We start from the raw sequence: 16,106 nt of genomic DNA on the forward strand, positions 1-16,106 counted from the left end.
CTTCATCGTAATAGTTACGATCCGCGGCCAATACATCATCTATCATCACGTCAAAATGAAGCTCCTCGTTGGCGAAGCTCGGTAATATATTGTTCGATATCTCTGTTCGCAGCACACATGCCAAACCCCAGAACATCAGAAAAAGGCATGCATCTGGAAACGCGCCTCCCTACCATCCACCACCTTGTAGCTCAACTTAGACAATATCGATACGTTCATCTGTGATGCATGATCTCTTCACGCTCCAATCCAGATGCCCGCTGCCGCCGCTTCCTCGAACCAAACGTGACGGAGAGTTTGTCCCTTTCTCGAGATGGCCGCAACATGCAGGCGAGCTGCAAACAACAAAAGAGATGCTTGATTTTCAACCGGGTCAGTGCTCCCAGAGACCGCTAACCCAGACGCCATGATGCAGATATTAATGGAAGCTCCCTCTTGAAGCCTCCTTTTCCCCAAATGCCGTGTATGTACGATGTGCCTTATGGCGAAAACAAGAGTTGCTTGATCGCAAGAAGATTTGCCGTCTATGTCACGTCAGGCCGTCATGAAGGAGTGTGCCGTCCATTCGTCGTGCTCGCGGTGAGGTCGGTCCGCAAGTGGAGGTGAGATGAACAAGTTCCGCCAGTTGGCTGTGCGAACTCGTCAATTTGTGTTTCTCGGAAGATGGTGTGCTGAGAATGTTATGGCTTGGTGCGTTCGAGTCCAGTTGGATGAACACACCGGCGCGTAGGAATGGCCAGACCTGGATTGCTTGCAAGTTTAGCGTACTCCGATTGGCGCTCTGGGACGTAAACTGCTGCTGGAGCTGWGTGCCGAAGGCTCTGAATCAACGGGTGCGGATCTATTACTATCACCACTCCCCGCGCTGGCACTCGCGGAACCTGTCAGACTGCGTACTTGATTGGGAGGACCGCTCTTTGGTGGGTAGAGGTTGCTCACCCCGGTTTGCTGTTCGATTTGCTGCGGCGCAACCGCGTTGCCATGGCCTGGCGGATGTCGAGGTACTGGCTGTCTCACTGTCGGAGGGCTTGGACGACCATTGCGACCTGGCGGACCGAACCCGTTTGGAGGTGATGGTCGCTGCATGGGCCTCCCATTAGGTGGCCCGAGTGGGTTGCCTGGGGATTGGCTGCCACGTCTGTTCGTGGGATAGCCATTCTGAGGTGGATAGCCATGCGGAGGCCCACCCAACTCGTTCAAACGCTCTGCGGTTAATGAGTTTGTTCTCGATTCGTGGCTCATGTTCATTCTGTCAACGTTGCCATATCGATCGGAGGAGTAGCCCATGAGTGGGTTGTTCATCAGCTCCTCTCGCAACGAAGGCATGTCAGCCATCATAGCCGAACTTGTACGGTTCTTCTGTCCCGGACGCCTCATCGGAGGACCGCGGCTGTGACGCATCCCTCCTGATGGAGCACCTCCCATCAACTCTGGATTGGTACGCAACTGACTCGCACTGGGCGCCTTTCTAGTGCGCCGGGAGGTAACGCTCATCATGTCGATGTTGTCGGCGACGCCGCCTGGCACGGCTCCAGCTGCCATTGGATCGAAGAACTCCTCTCCCTCTTCGTCGTCATCGTCATAGTTGCTTTCTCTCACCGGCGGTGGTGGCATTCTCGGTGCTCCGCGGCGCATGTGAAATTCACGCTCGCGCATGGCCAGCTCCTTTTGGCGCAAAGCCAATTCTCTTTCCCTGAGAGTGAGTTCACCAGCCGGGCCGGGTGGCATGCCCTCGAATCCGCCGTTTTCTCCTTCTGGAATGTTATCGTACAGCATGAGGTGGCTGAATTCTTCCAGATCGTTGCCTTCGAAAGAGCCTCGCCTTGACATTTGTTGGTTTCCTCTCGACCCAGGGCCAGGACCGTAGCCATTTCCACTCATTCTACCGGGACCTGAAGGTGGGAAGCCAGTCATTGAAGGCGGACCCCTACGCATTCCGGATGGGGGTGGCATACCACCAGTAGAAGGCACACGGCCGCCAGGTCGCATGCCACCACGCATGGGCGGGCCGTACCCGTTCATGTGTCCGTTCATCGGTGGAGGTCCGCGACCATTGACATGAACACCGTTTGGCGGTGGAGCTGATGACATTCTAGGAGTGGGGTGGATCGTCGATGTGGGCGAAGCGGGCGCCGCAATCTGAGGCCGGGTCTGGTTGACAGTGTTGAGGTTGTGGAGCAGGGCGTAAAGAGTTTCAATGCGTGGGACCTGCAGTCCAACTTCCTGCGCAAGCTTGATGGGAGATCCCAGATAAGTCTCCACCTCGAGGGGTCTTCTGGCGAGGAAGTCTTGGTACATGATGCTGTTGGACTCGGAGGCTGTGATCATCTTTTCCATGACCTGTTCCCGGAACCCCGAGGGGAACTCGCATCCTTGTGCTTTTGCAACGCTGACCAGTTCGTCGATGACTGCTGTAATGAGTGTTCGTACACCTGTTTTCTCCAGCAGCTCGGCGTGAATCGGCGTCTCGAAAAGAACACTTGAAGGATGAAATGCAATGGGTCTGTGAAGTGTCAGCGTGATTCCATGGGGGAAAATCAAAGATGCATCAACATACCCAATCATCCGCTCATATTGATGCTGTCGAATGTTGGTGGAGACATTACAATCCACCTGTCCAGATCTCAAAGTCATGGAGAGCGCTTCGGCCATGTCCTGCTGTATGGATACTGGTATGGATGGATTCTTGTTTGCAGCGCCAACCCAAAGTTCTGTGGATCCCTTGTGTTCGAATTCGCTAGCACCCAGCTGTGTAATCTCCACTCCCGATACCAGGGAAAGCACGACGTTAGTGGGGAAGCGTTGCTCGAGATACGACTCGATGCCGATGGTGTGGGTGGTGTTGACGAGGATGCAAGTGTGCTGTGGTGCCACTRCCGACTCGATGACGGAGGCGAGGTCGTAGACATCGGGGAGTGCTTTGACACAAAGCACGACGTAGTCAAAGGAGGCGCGTGAGGCGCCGGCCGCTTCTTCAGGCGATCGTACGACTGTCGCACGGTTTGGTCAGTATGCATGGCAAGTGTGCGGCAGGGTTGTGAGCGAATGTAGTAGTGTACCTTGTCTCGGCTTGAATCGTTCATTCCCAAACTTATCTGATCTGGTAGAGGGTCAGTAAAGAAAAGAGAGAAGCAAGTACTGCAGAGTTGGGGACACACCGAAAGGATATGCCGTATTGGTGGACCTGCTCGAAGCCATTCTTCCATACGAGCGTCACATCGCAAGCCTGCGTGGCAGACAGGCGCCAGGAAAGAAAGGCGGAGACTGCATTGCCGCCAACTGCGAAGTGTCAGCTGAAATGTCATTGTTGTGTTGTGATGTGTGTTTTGTAGGCGAGTGTGTATCGGGCGCATCATCCCTGCAACTGCCACGCCTGCCGCCTCGGTATATCAAGCAGACGAAGCAGCGCAGAGTTGATGTGACAGATGCTAGATGATGGCGGACGGGACAACGCACCGGACAGAACGCGCAGTCGCGGTGTTGCGGGGGGCATCGTGTGTGCGGGTTGACGGGCGCGCCAAAGTGCACGCCGGTGGATTGGGCKTGCGGTGTGGGCGAAGTGGGCGGAGGTCCGCTGACGAGATAGAGCGCACGTCGATACAGTCAAAGGTCACGTCGAGGGGCAGTCGTCGGTGGTGGATTTTCCGGCCGCGTCACGTCCACGGGCTGGGTTGGTTGGGTGGATTGTGAGCGTCGCAAAAACCGTGGCCGGTGTGTAAAGGAAAATTGACGTCGAAGGTTGGAAATCGTCGCGGGCCCGCTGCGTCGTTGATGGGATGGTGCTTCAAACGAGCGTGATGGTATGCGAACAATACCGGACAATGTGGCTGCCTCTGTCGCGGCGTGCTGAGCGGACAAGAGGACTTCTGGACGCGGGCGAAAGAGAGCGCAGTTGACAGTAGTCCAATTCTCCAAATCAGGGCAGGCGCTTGCACTGGGCCGCTGATTGAATTGTGGAAGCTACCTCTCCGACGGGCTAGCTTCAATCTTTCAACAGTTTGGCAGGTAATGGAATAATAAAACGGCAGCGATGACCACAAAGCTACCTTGAATTTTCGACAACAAAGCAATTAATGGTGCTGCCGGCCTGTCTGCCTGCCTTTGCCTGCTCCTCCCTTTCCCACCCTCTCCCACTACTTTCCGCGGCAGTTGCGCGTTATCTCCAGCGCGGTGATTTGCTTGCAGCGTCAACCCCAACAACGCACTCCCAATCTCACCAGTCACAACCTTGGCCCGTCCCGCAGCCTGGCGGAAGCGAGACGACTCCGAGCGTGGCATTGGCGTGTCGGACTAGGGAAACTGGCGTGCCGACAAGTACAGCACGGTACGACACAGCACAACAGCGACAGGGTGCTGCGGAGCTCCCGGAGTTCGTGACCAGGGATCAATCGGGCCTTGTTCCGCTCCACTGCCTGTGCTTTCTAGCTGAGACTCGAGCATTATGGGCAGAGATGAATTCCTCACTTTGTCCGTCCGCATCGGCTAAGCAGGCGCACGTAAGCTACGAGGATGCGAGTGCAATCAAAGCGGAGGGTATTATTAACGCGAATCCCTCTTGTGCTTCTGCCTCTGCCAGCCTGGAGCTGCCGAAATCCTTCACAATGCTCACAGTCAGCAGCACGACCATAAACTCGCCACCGCCAACCGAGATTCCTCCAAGATGCCCTTATTTTCCACAGTGTAACAGATGTTGACCCTAGCATGGCTGAACCTATTGGAATCAAAAGCATCCCGTCAGCATTGAGAGGCAGGATGGTACTTCTTCAAATGAAWCGAGATCGATGTGCTGCTGGCGTTGGCGTTGGCACTGGCACTGGCACTGGAATTCTAGTGGACGCCCATCTTGACATTTGAATACTGCTATCAAGGTTTCGTGACGGAAATCAGGGCAGACGCACACTTGACCACAATACACACCGACACACCACCCACTCCTGACAACTGACAAGTCTCTGATCATTCATCGCGGTGACTCCGATCAGATCGAATGATGTACGGAATGTCATGTCGATCCACGCATCACCGCATCATCATTTGTCGCTGACAGCGTCCGAGAACAATCCACTTGCCATGCGTTGATGCGTCTGACGGACTCTGACCGCAGACAGATGGCGCCTCGAGCATCGCGACTCGCCGCCCGATCTCCTGCCGTGCGCAAGCACACCTTCAAGACCTTGCGTCGATCATCTCCTTTTCGCGCGGCGTTCCGAGAGGCGAACTGCTCCTCTCCATCAAGCACTATCAAGAATAGCAGCACATGTCTTGACCATTGCGTGGCCGTGATCAGCCAAGTAAGCTCCAGCATCGAATGCTGGAATCCGAAGCACAACGTCAACAACAGACACCGGTTCATGCTTTCTTCGATCACAAAGACTCTCCATCCAAGTTTCAATGCGTTACACCTCCACCCATCAAGTCCACGCAGTACCACGCGACAGCAATGAGGTAATAAGGTTACCATGGCACCGAAACCCGACGCATGCTATGCAGATGCGGCTTTCCGAAAGCTGCCGTGTGAGCGGTGAGAGGCATGCAATACAAGAGTGTACGACTCTGAAACGCAGGCTTCCAGCCGTTGCTCGAATCTCACATTCCTCCACGCGCTTCTCGCAAAAGAGAGTCGTACCGTACCGTACCGCGTATACGAAATACGCAGTACGCAACCCACTTCGCTAACAAGGTTTTCCTCTTCCCACGATGAACGCACTGGAAAAGTTGAGAGATTCTTGCATTCCGAGAAGCCAATTATGCGCAACTTCTTTCGCTTCAGCGAATGGCGTCTCTCGCTTGACATACCACACGGGAACGAGCATTGCTTACTGAGACCGAAACTTTGTTCTATCGACGTTTCCTGTCTCCCTCGTGGTGATTTAAGCCTAAAATTAAAGAACCGACGCCACATTTTCCACCCCAGCGGCTTCTTAGTTCGTACGCATCACCCCGAGATCGCGCGTGGCTTTGAGTACCYCATGCTCGACAGCCGCTTTTCCTGCTGAGGCGCTTTTCATGCACTTTTCAGGCGCTTTGGAGCCGTAGCTCGCTAGGCAAGCGAGATTCACTCCTCGTGGGTTTGAATCCTTCTAGTTGAAGGATAGGCTGACCGGTGAGTTCTCCTTTGAKGTACAGAAACCCGGCTCTTGGCGATGTCAATTAGTGAGAACTGGGTGTTGAACATCGGGGCTGTTTCCCCTGATTCGCGCTGGGATTCGCAGGGGAGTTCCTCGGGGAAGATCAGGCTGTGCGGGTCTCGGGTGAGTTGTTAGATGTACGAAGCAGGCAAACCTAACGAACAGATTATGTTGAGGTATCTTGCTGGGAAGGAACTCGGAACACGGAAGTACATTATTACTCTGCTTCACTGCACATCTTTTGTGCTTGATGAGTGATGACTGGCCGACGCAGTGTATCGCCAGGCAAGAATAATAGCCAAAGGCGAGTGAATCGCAACGACGGCCGCTTGCACAAGTGGTCATTCCCACATAGCCACATACCTACCTAACTCGTTAAATTCTTCCCCTTCGTGATTATCATTGTTACAGTAAATGCTTGACGATGTTGGTCAACGCCATGAAGCAGCACAGAGAATAGAGTCAGAGCGAGGCTTTCGTCTTTCAGAGACAGGTAAGAAACGGATTAGCTTGCCTTGTACTCCACGTTTTCATCAGAGCCCCATTACCAGCTGTCGTAGTTGAACGTGGAGACTCTGTATCAACAACGTGAGTTGCAAGCTCTGCATGTCTTGTCAAAAGAGGGGAAGGAGAGCAAGAGAGGCAGAGATCTCACGGCGTTACAAACCGTCAACCATCTTCTATTCTCCTCGTCCTGGACTCGCCACACCCCATGATCCTCCCAAGTTATGCAACCAACCAGCCAGTCCCGCTTGAACGCTAATCACATCACTATTCCTTTTACTCCTCTCCGCCCATCCGTGTCACCTCGTCACGCTTCAAGCCTTGGCCCCACCGACATCCAAAGCACTCAGCCACCACATGAATGCAAACTGCACAACGTAGCTGTACACGAATAAGAATTGCGTGCGTCTGCTTCGTTGCGAGCGTGCAATGGGTTGCATGCCCGAGTTTCCTGGACCGTCGTCTGAGGGCAGGAGGACATATTTCAGTGAGCGGAGCTGCAGCATTCCAGTCAGCAATCGGGCAAAGTTGAGGAGATGAGGGCAACCCACCAAAAAGAAAGCATTCGCCATGAACGTATAAGCGAAAACAGTCCAGCCCACCCAACCACCCGTTCCCTGTCCACGATTGACAATCGCAGCCACTGCGATCGTAACAATGACGCCAACGAATTTGTACCCGCTGTAAGCGATCAGGTCATAAATTTGGCTCTCACTGCTGATGTTCAGAAAGTATCTTCCCAACCACAGGAGCAACAATTCCAGCACAATGATGACGCTCGCGTTGCTGAATGTTATCCCTAGAAGTTCGGGCTTGAACTTTCCGTTCAATCCTGCTATGAGGGTTGAGAGGAGGATATATGTGACAAAAGCCATGAGCGGGATGTACATATCGGGGGAGTTCACATCTTCTCTTGGAGGGAGGAACTCCATTGAGCCTTGGCCATCGTTTGAGCGAGCCTGTTGACGGGACCAGGGCCGGTGACGCCAGGGGAAGAGGACGATTGTGAGTTTTGAAAGGACGTAGCGGTTGGAGACGTTGAAGTAGTGTTTTAAGGCGGAGATACTAACAAAGCGGTTGAACTATATCTTCCGTGTCAGACCGCTCAAAGGAGTTCGGAGGATGTCACTGAGGTATGGAATCTTACAGTCTGCTCAGCATACTGCTGTCCAGCATCCACGGCACTCTTGCCCATTTGGAAGCCTAGCTGGGCGGTTGGATCATTCATGAAACCTGTAAACGCAGGTTGCATGTAGTTGTTGCTGGCTGAAGCCGCCTGCGAGGGATCTTGTCCATAGCCATATGCTGCGCCTTGCCGGCTCTGAGCGGAGCCTACGGGCGGCGGGGGAGAACGAAGGTGTGGAACGGTCGAGACGTGTTGTGGGACCGGGTGGTGGAGCGGAGGAGAGTGTGCGGGCGGAACCGAGTATGCCGGCCGCTGCATTTTGATTTCGGGGCTCGAATTGATTGATTTGGACGGTGATTGCTTCAAGGAGGAGTTTGATGGTTGCTGATAGTTGCCTGGTGGTTCTAGTTGGACGTGTTTCTGGCGAGATCCGTGAATTTGGGAACACATGTCAATCGTCGGAATTTGAGGGTCCAACATTCTGACCTCACAGCTTCCAGCCCGCCATCATCTCGACAATACCATGTTCTGACAAACTCGCTTGCCGCCAACATGCTGGACGCCTTTGAGATTGTCACAACATCCGGGATTGTGCTGTGGCGCAAGCACTACGCTCCTGTCTCCAGCACTCTGATCAACAACCTCATCAACGATGTCTTTATTGAAGAGCGACAGAAGGAAAGCGGGGCGGCATACAAGAGCGACAAGTACACGCTGCGCTTTACAACCGCAAAAGATGTCGGATTGATCTTCGTGGCCGTCTATCAATCCCTCCTTCATCTCTCATGGGTCGACAACCTCCTCACGGCCGTCAAGGCTCTCTTCGTCAAGCAATATGGCCCCGCTCTTTCCACCAGCAGCAGCAATCTGGCCAGCATCGACACGCGTGACTTCGACCCCACGTTTGATGCTCTTGTGCGCAAACTCGACACGGGTAGCACGCGACAGACGACTGCCGCCAGCGAACACGATWCCGAAAGTCAGGTCGAGCTCACCCCGCCGAGCAGCTCCGCATCGGTCAATAGCGACGATGCGCCTCCCCCTCCACCCGTTCCACAGTTTTTGAAGCCACAGAAGAGGAACGTTGAACTATTGGGCGATGATAGCACCGGAGCGGACACAACGCCTCTGGCCACTCCCGAGACATCACGCCCGACTACTCCCGCTATGCACGCTGCTTCACATTTGTTGACGGGAAAGACCGGGCCAGGAGGGAAAATGTCAAGAAGGGGCAGGAAGGCGGGAAACGCACAGTTCAGCCCCGCGCCGGCATCTAGTGGGGATGAGGCTCCTAAGAAGAAGAAGGATTTGTCCAAGCAGAAGAGACGTTGGGATGCTGATGGTCAGGCGCTGGAAGGAGAGGAGGAGGTATTGGACTACAGTGCTGCTGCCACTCCGGCGGATGAGAAGTTGGAAATGGGTGTCAGTGCTGAGGTTGAGGCGGTACGAGCAGACGATATGGGACGACGAACCGGCAAAGGCCAGTTCGTATTGAAAGATCTCGAAGATGAAGTCGATTCCATTCTCGCACAAAACAAGCAGAAATCAGCATCGGCATCGACGTCGGCAACATCAAAAGAGGTCGATTCCAGTYTTATAGGGACAGCAACGAGCAAGATCTCTGGCCTGTTCCGGAACGTGGTTGGCGGCAAGAAACTAACGAAACAGGACCTCGCCCCAGCCCTTTTGCAAATGCAGAACCACCTTCTTGAGAAGAACATCGCCCGGGAAGCAGCCGAGCGTCTCTGCACCAGCGTGGAAACCGATCTCCTAAATCAAACCACCGCATCTTTCACCTCAATCGACAAGACCATCCGCGAGAGCATGTCCCGTGCTCTGACACGGATTCTCACTCCAACTTCCTCTCTCGATCTCCTGAGAAATATCACAACCACCATTTCGTCATCCACTCCCCGGCCATACGTGATCAGCATTGTCGGAGTCAACGGCGTGGGAAAGAGTACCAATCTCAGTAAAATCGCCTACTTCCTACTCCAAAACAAATTCCGAGTCCTGGTAGTAGCGGCGGACACATTTCGTTCTGGAGCCGTGGAACAACTTCGCGTGCACGTCCGAAATCTCACAGAGCTCGCCAAGAGAGAGAACGTCGGGCACGTCGAACTCTTCGAAAAGGGCTATGGGAAAGACGCAGCAACAGTCGCCCGGGACGCCGTAACGTACGCTTCCTCAAGGAACGGCTCCGAAATGCTTTTCGACGTGGTCTTGATTGATACAGCCKGCCGCCGTCACAACGACACACGCCTCATGTCATCCCTGACAAAGTTCGGACAACTCGCCAATCCAGATAAAATCTTCATGGTTGGTGAAGCCCTTGTGGGGACGGATTCCGTAGCTCAAGCGAGGAACTTCGCGAAGGAGTTTGTGGATGCCAAGGGGGTTATGAGGAATGAAGGAAGGGGAATGGATGGATTCATTATAAGTAAATGTGATACTGTGGGGGATATGGTGGGAACACTTGTGAGTATGGTACATGCGACAGGGATTCCGGTGGTGTTTTTGGGTGTGGGGCAGCATTATGGAGATTTGAGGGGATTGAGGGTTGAGTGGGCTGTGGAGAAACTCATGTCTTGATCGTATTGATACGCGCGGCAGGAAGTTTTGATTGGTGTTTGTTTGATCGGTTCTGATGAGGACGACAGTGTGATATCCTGCATCCAGCGTGTATTTCTCGTCGATTGACGTCATACAATTACGAAGTGAATGTGGATGTGTGAACAGGGCACAACGTGAACAGTGGGCCCACATGGTGGCGCGCCCGTCGAAATGAATAACCAGAAACCATCTATCTTTCAATGCTTCTCTTGCTTGCCTTGTSAACCACCCCATGTTGAATGTTGAACRCCTGTGGTTTGAATAGCAGGGGAGCTTTGTTTCATCACGCCATGTGCACAACTCATTCGCATGCGCAAGTCGGAGGAATTCGAAGCCGATCGAACGGCACAAAGGCGTTGTCGTCATCGATCGACCAGCGCTGACAAGCCATTGCGTGTTTCGCCTCGAGGAGGGGTCTCTGCCTGTAAGATGTCGATGTTCTCCTTCTATTCCTCTTCATTACACTATTCAGTTCTTTTGTGTAATCATCAATCATGAAGTTTTCTACCATTCTGCCCCTTGCGGCACTGAGCACGGCTTTCGTGCTCCCGGATGAGCAAGTTCTCCGCGAGTTGAAGATTGAGGATCACCACCACCAGGAAAAGGCCTCGAAATGGTTCGACGAGGTCGTTGCCACCAAGGACGATGTCATCAGCGAGGTTGAATCTGCCATCGAGAACCTCGTCGATGAGGTCGAGGCCAGCAAGATCGAGGTCGCCGAGAAGTTCGAGTCTACTAAGGATGATGTCCTAAGTGGCGTTGAGTCCACCAAGGACGATCTGCTCAGCAGCTTCGAGCAGTACTTCCAGCGTGCCAAGGACACCACTGAGGATGTCTGGTCCGATGTCAGCAAGAGCACGAAGAATCTCAAGGACAACGCCCAGGATATTTGGGTTGATGTGACTAAGAGCTCAAAGGATCTCATGGACGAGGCGTTCAGTCGTGCAGAGTCCGGTCTCAACAAGGCAGACTCCGCGGTCCGCGAGACAGCAAATGATATGCAGTCTTGGTTCCATGAAAACGTCGTCGACACTCTCGATGATCACCACCACCACGAGCCCAACCAGACCGTCTACCAGCTTATTGCTACCAGCAACTACACCAGGACTCTGGCTAAGCTCGTCTCTGACTACCCTRACCTTGTCGAAGCCTTGAACAGCACCACGGCCAACTACACCATCTTCGCTCCAATCGACAGTGCTTTCGAGAAGATCCCCAAGCACCACCCCAAGCCAAGCAAGGAGCAGCTTCACGCTATCCTGTCCTACCATGTCCTGCCAGACGTCTACACCGCCAAGGACGTTCTCTACACCCACACAGCCCCCACCCTGCTCAAGGGCAAGCATCTCTCCTCCAAGCCAGAGCCTCAGCGTGTAGCATTCAAGTTCACCCTCCGTGGCCTGACCGTAAACTTCTACTCCCGCATCATCGCGGTAAACATCATGGGAACGAATGGTGTCATTCATGGAGTCGACAGCATCATCATCCCACCACCAAAGGTTCTCACTCTTATCGATCTGTTCCCTTCCGAGTTCTCCACTCTTGAGCTTGGACTTGGCAAGACTGGTCTCTTGGAGAAGCTCAACACGACTCACCACAACGGAGGCACATTCTTCGCTCCATCCAACTTTGCCTTCCAGAAGCTGGGGGCTCGCGCCAATGCTTTCTTGTTCTCTAAGTACGGAGAGAAATACTTGAAGGCTCTCCTTGAGTACCACGTCGTGCCAGACAACACGCTATACTCAGACGCTTACTACAAGGCCGACTCTGGCAAGAAGGATGATGTGTCTGAGACTGCTGGAGGCTACTTCCACGTCGACCTTCCTACCCTCCTTGAAGACAGGAACTTGTCAGTGGATATCGCCCGTTATGGAGGATTCATTTCTATCAAGATTAACGGTTTCTCGAGYGTCAGCGTCCAGGATGGCGTTGCTCAGGACGGTGTGCTGCATGTTGTCAGCAGCGTGCTKATTCCACCTAAGCAGGTTGGCGGCGGCAAGGAGGACATGTTCTCTGGAGGGGAGATTGATGTTGAGGAGTTGAAGGTTAGATTGCAGCCTTTTGTCCCTAAGAGTGATCTTTGAAGGATTGAAAATATGGAAGATATGTTGTTAACAGTTAGGAAAGTCTTTCGGTGAAGTTGTAGTATAGCAATTTGATGATAATGGAAATGATTGTATGCATATCGATTTACCTTTCTCCTTCATCGGGCACTTTGCATGAGGATTTGAGAGACGGGAGAAAAACACAATACGCCAACCACAATGTCCTAATTCACTTGCAAGTCAATCGAAGGACCGCGATTCGATTCGCCGGCTTTCATCCATTCTTTTCGAGCAGATGATAGCAGGCCGCGCCACGCAATTCCCCATGGCGGGGTGGGAGGTATGTACCAAGATTCAGAGGCAATTGGCAGACCATGTGATGTATTTTCCGCGTCCGGTAATCCGTGCGATATCAGATCTGTGTTCGATGCAATGGAGAGTTTCGTGAATCGGATTCCAGGTTCAAGAGTCAGGCACCCGACGCTGAACGGATCTCTCAAGCAAACTGTATCTGTCCTGTTTTGCCGGAATTCCATGTACAGTACTACTAGTATGGCATGTATTGGCGGCTGAATGTATTTGCCGTCTGTTTTGCCGAATGAGGGTCTGAAAGGATCGACATTCTGGGCTTTTCTGGACTTTGTTCGAGTGGAAGAGCAGAGGTCTGATCAGGGCTTTGCTTTGTCCACGAGATCTGGACGGGAAAGGCGAATTCGGATGGAAGCTCCGATCGTGAACCCTTGAACCTTGCCGGTGGCTAGCGTGGCCGATCTGGAAAAAAATTGTGAGAGGTCGTCAATGACGATCTGATGTCGTGTCGTCGTCATGAAGAATGCTGCGGATAAGGTATCAAAATAAACAAGCATGCGATCTGAAGACTTGGCGATATGGCCGCAAGATCGAGAAAGGAGCAGACTTGGGTGGGAGAGTAGAATTGCCCTTGGATGGATTCGAAAGGCAGAGCAGAAAAGGCGTTGATGCAACCGCAAAGCTGGAAGCCACCATGTCCTTGGTTGCACCGACAGCCCTGCTCCGATCACCTTCCCGTCCATGTTGCACCACCGAGCGAAGCTTCTTGTGATGGATCGGGTTTTCTGGCGACCTATCTGCAGGTACCGATCGCGGTGCCATGGTTGTGGCGTATGGTACCGTCTTGAAGCGGGCCCTCGTTTGGGTCAAGTGTCCTTGAGCAAGCTTCTTGCCTATGACCCTCACTCGTCTGATTCCTGCCCTTATAAACATGGATCAGCGTTTCTGGACCATTCTGCACCCGCCGCTCGGCCTCTGCAACGCTGCATCCTACCCGCTGGCTGTGGTCCCTTATCCGTTGGAGGTTCAGCGATCCATAGCCAATCTCGACCCACTTTCAGCTTGACGATCTAAACCTGTGAAGCCGCTCGGGATCAATTTTTGGAATAGGAGGCATCGGGTTGGGAGTGCCAAGTGGTACTGTTGCCTTGTCCTGGGAGGTGAAAAAGTATAAAGAGTACACATCACGTTGCAGAGAGCAGATACGTCGCATCCTGTGGGATTAAACCATACTTCCCTTCCACCAAAATATACACGATGCAACGGATCCTAGTATACCTTCTACGGCGGGACCTTAGAGTTGCTGACAACCCAATCCTACACCAAGTATCAAAGTTGAACTCTCAATCACAGAAGCCGTTCACACACCTTCTTCCGGTCTATATCCTTTCGGCGAATCAAATCGAGGTCTCGGGTCTTATTCCAACGGGATCGAACCAGAAGTCTCCCTACCCGGAAGCAAGAAGTTCGGTAGCTGGGTTCTGGCGATGTGGAAAGCTGCGGGCAAAGTTCACCGCGGAGAGCTTGTGGGATGTGAAGACCGATCTCGAGAAGCTCTCTTCAGGAATTGTCATTCGAGCTGGAAATGTCAAGGATGTGGTTCAATCGATACTTCAGGGATATCGTGAGAACAAAGAGGCTGAAGTTCATGGCGTATGGATGACAAGTGAGGWAGGATGGGAAGAGAAGGTAGAGGAGGAGGATGTAAGGAAGTTGGCGAAAGGAGAGAACATCGAGTTCAAGTTATGGGATGACGAGAAGTACTTCGTGGATGACCGGGATCTGCCATTCAAGAACTTCAAGGAGCTTTCCGATGTGTTCACCACTTATCGGAAGCAGGTTGAACCATTGCGCTCAGCACCGCGAAAGGAGCTCCCATCACCAAAGACCTTGCCACCTCTTCCAGGTTTCGTCCCCGAGCAAGCAGGTCCTTTCTCGATACCCGATTCTCTAGAAAATCTCGTCTCAGCGCTTCACAAGCCTTTGGACAGTGGAGAGAAGCTTGCCAACCTCCCCACCCTCCCTGAAGGTGCAAAGTCTGCTCACCCGTTCAAGGGAGGATCCAAGGCTGGCCATGATCGAGTCTCGCATTTGATCGATTCAGGGTCCATGACATCTTACAAGGACACTCGCAACGGGCTTCTTGGGCTTGACTTCAGTACAAAGCTTTCGGCATGGTTATCTCTGGGCTGTCTTAGTGCTCGACAAGTCCATTGGAAGCTGGTGGATTTCGAGGACGGTGTCGGAGATCTGGGCAGCAAAGCTGAAGGGTATGGCAAGGGCGAAAACAAGGTACTCACACTTCCGCTTTAGCTACGCTAAGCATTGCTAACGTCAGCAGGGTACCTCTTCTGTCCGATTTGAACTTCTCTGGAGAGATTACATGCGGCTTTGCACGAAGAAGTTCGGGTCCCGTCTCTTCATGCTTGATGGCTATCGACAAGATCAGAATGCAAAGAATAGTTGGAAGAGCTCGCCATATACGACATCTACCAACAAGAAGAACAAGAACGGGGTGAACGACAACGATACTCGGATTGCTCTCGAACGTTTCCTCACAGGACATACCGGCACTGGTCTGATCGATGCCTCCCAGCGGGAGCTTTGGCTTACCGGTTGGACTTCGAATCGTGCCCGCCAGAATGTGGCATCGTACCTAGCCAAGCGTCTCTGGATCGATTGGAGAGTAGGTGCAGAGTGGTATGAGATGAACCTAGTGGACCATGACGTTTCAAGCAATTGGGGTAACTGGTAAGACTTGTAGCTCTTCCGTTGAACGTCACCGGCTAATCACCTTCTCATTCAGGCAATATGTATCCGGTGTGGGCAATGATCCCAGAGGAGACGCAAGAGTGTTCAATCCCGTCAAACAGGCGTATGACTACGACCAGAATGGCGCATATGTACGAACATGGGTGCCCGAGCTTCGGAAAGTGAACATTGGAGGAGAGAACAATGCCAATCCGGAAGGACTGCAGGGAGTCTTCCAGGGATGGAAGATTCCTGCCGAGGAAAAGCAGAGGATTGGGTTGCAGGGTGTTGACTGGGTGGAGAAGCCGCTCGTCAAGATCGACTTCTCGGTCAATCGTCGGGGCGGCGGCAGACCGCGTGGTGGAGGAGGCGGAGGCGGAGGTGGAGGCTATCGGGGACGAGGACGGGGTCGGGGTGGTGGAGGTCGCGGGTCGTGATTGTGATGTCAATTGGGAGAGAACCATCTTAAAGCAGACAGAAAGGAGAGGTTGCCATGTGAACATAATTAATTACCGAAGTTACAAAGTCGCCTCCGTCCAACAGATTCCTCCCTCCAATGCTAGGTTACCATGTGTCGCCGTGAGGCTTCCGAATCTAAATCTTACGCCAAACACCTGCTCATATCACATC

At 53.0% G+C, this 16,106-nt stretch overlaps 5 protein-coding genes; 3 read left to right on the forward strand and 2 right to left on the reverse strand.

The window, feature by feature from the left end:
- Positions 1–850: 850 nt before the first annotated feature.
- RCC_01442 (related to meiotically up-regulated gene 72 protein) lies at positions 851–3,493 on the reverse strand (the record flags this gene model as incomplete). XM_023766720.1 has 6 exons in its annotated part: positions 851–865; positions 940–2,503; positions 2,558–2,990; positions 3,060–3,100; positions 3,159–3,279; positions 3,457–3,493. The coding sequence occupies 6 exons, from the start codon at positions 3,491–3,493 to the stop codon at positions 851–853; spliced, it is 2,211 nt and encodes a 736-aa protein (XP_023622488.1).
- Positions 3,494–6,946: 3,453 nt separating this feature from the next.
- RCC_01443 (probable membrane protein) lies at positions 6,947–8,076 on the reverse strand (the record flags this gene model as incomplete). XM_023766721.1 has 3 exons in its annotated part: positions 6,947–7,129; positions 7,184–7,714; positions 7,780–8,076. 3 exons carry the CDS (start codon positions 8,074–8,076, stop codon positions 6,947–6,949), a joined length of 1,011 nt encoding a protein of 336 aa, XP_023622489.1.
- A 234-nt stretch (positions 8,077–8,310) lies between these two features.
- On the forward strand, positions 8,311–10,350 carry RCC_01444 (related to signal recognition particle receptor alpha subunit (SRP receptor alpha-subunit); the record flags this gene model as incomplete). The annotated part of the gene is made up of 1 exon (XM_023766722.1): positions 8,311–10,350. One exon carries the CDS (start codon positions 8,311–8,313, stop codon positions 10,348–10,350), a length of 2,040 nt encoding a protein of 679 aa, XP_023622490.1.
- Positions 10,351–10,865: 515 nt separating this feature from the next.
- On the forward strand, positions 10,866–12,455 carry RCC_01445 (related to Fasciclin domain family protein; the record flags this gene model as incomplete). The annotated part of the gene is made up of 1 exon (XM_023766723.1): positions 10,866–12,455. The coding sequence occupies one exon, from the start codon at positions 10,866–10,868 to the stop codon at positions 12,453–12,455; it is 1,590 nt and encodes a 529-aa protein (XP_023622491.1).
- A 1,527-nt stretch (positions 12,456–13,982) lies between these two features.
- On the forward strand, positions 13,983–15,913 carry RCC_01446 (related to deoxyribodipyrimidine photo-lyase; the record flags this gene model as incomplete). XM_023766724.1 has 3 exons in its annotated part: positions 13,983–15,017; positions 15,067–15,476; positions 15,532–15,913. 3 exons carry the CDS (start codon positions 13,983–13,985, stop codon positions 15,911–15,913), a joined length of 1,827 nt encoding a protein of 608 aa, XP_023622492.1.
- Between the last annotated feature and the right edge of the window lie 193 nt (positions 15,914–16,106).

This window comes from Ramularia collo-cygni, assembly GCF_900074925.1.
Source record: "Ramularia collo-cygni strain URUG2 genome assembly, contig: RCC_scaffold01, whole genome shotgun sequence".
Classification (NCBI taxonomy): Eukaryota; Fungi; Ascomycota; class Dothideomycetes; order Mycosphaerellales; family Mycosphaerellaceae; genus Ramularia; species Ramularia collo-cygni.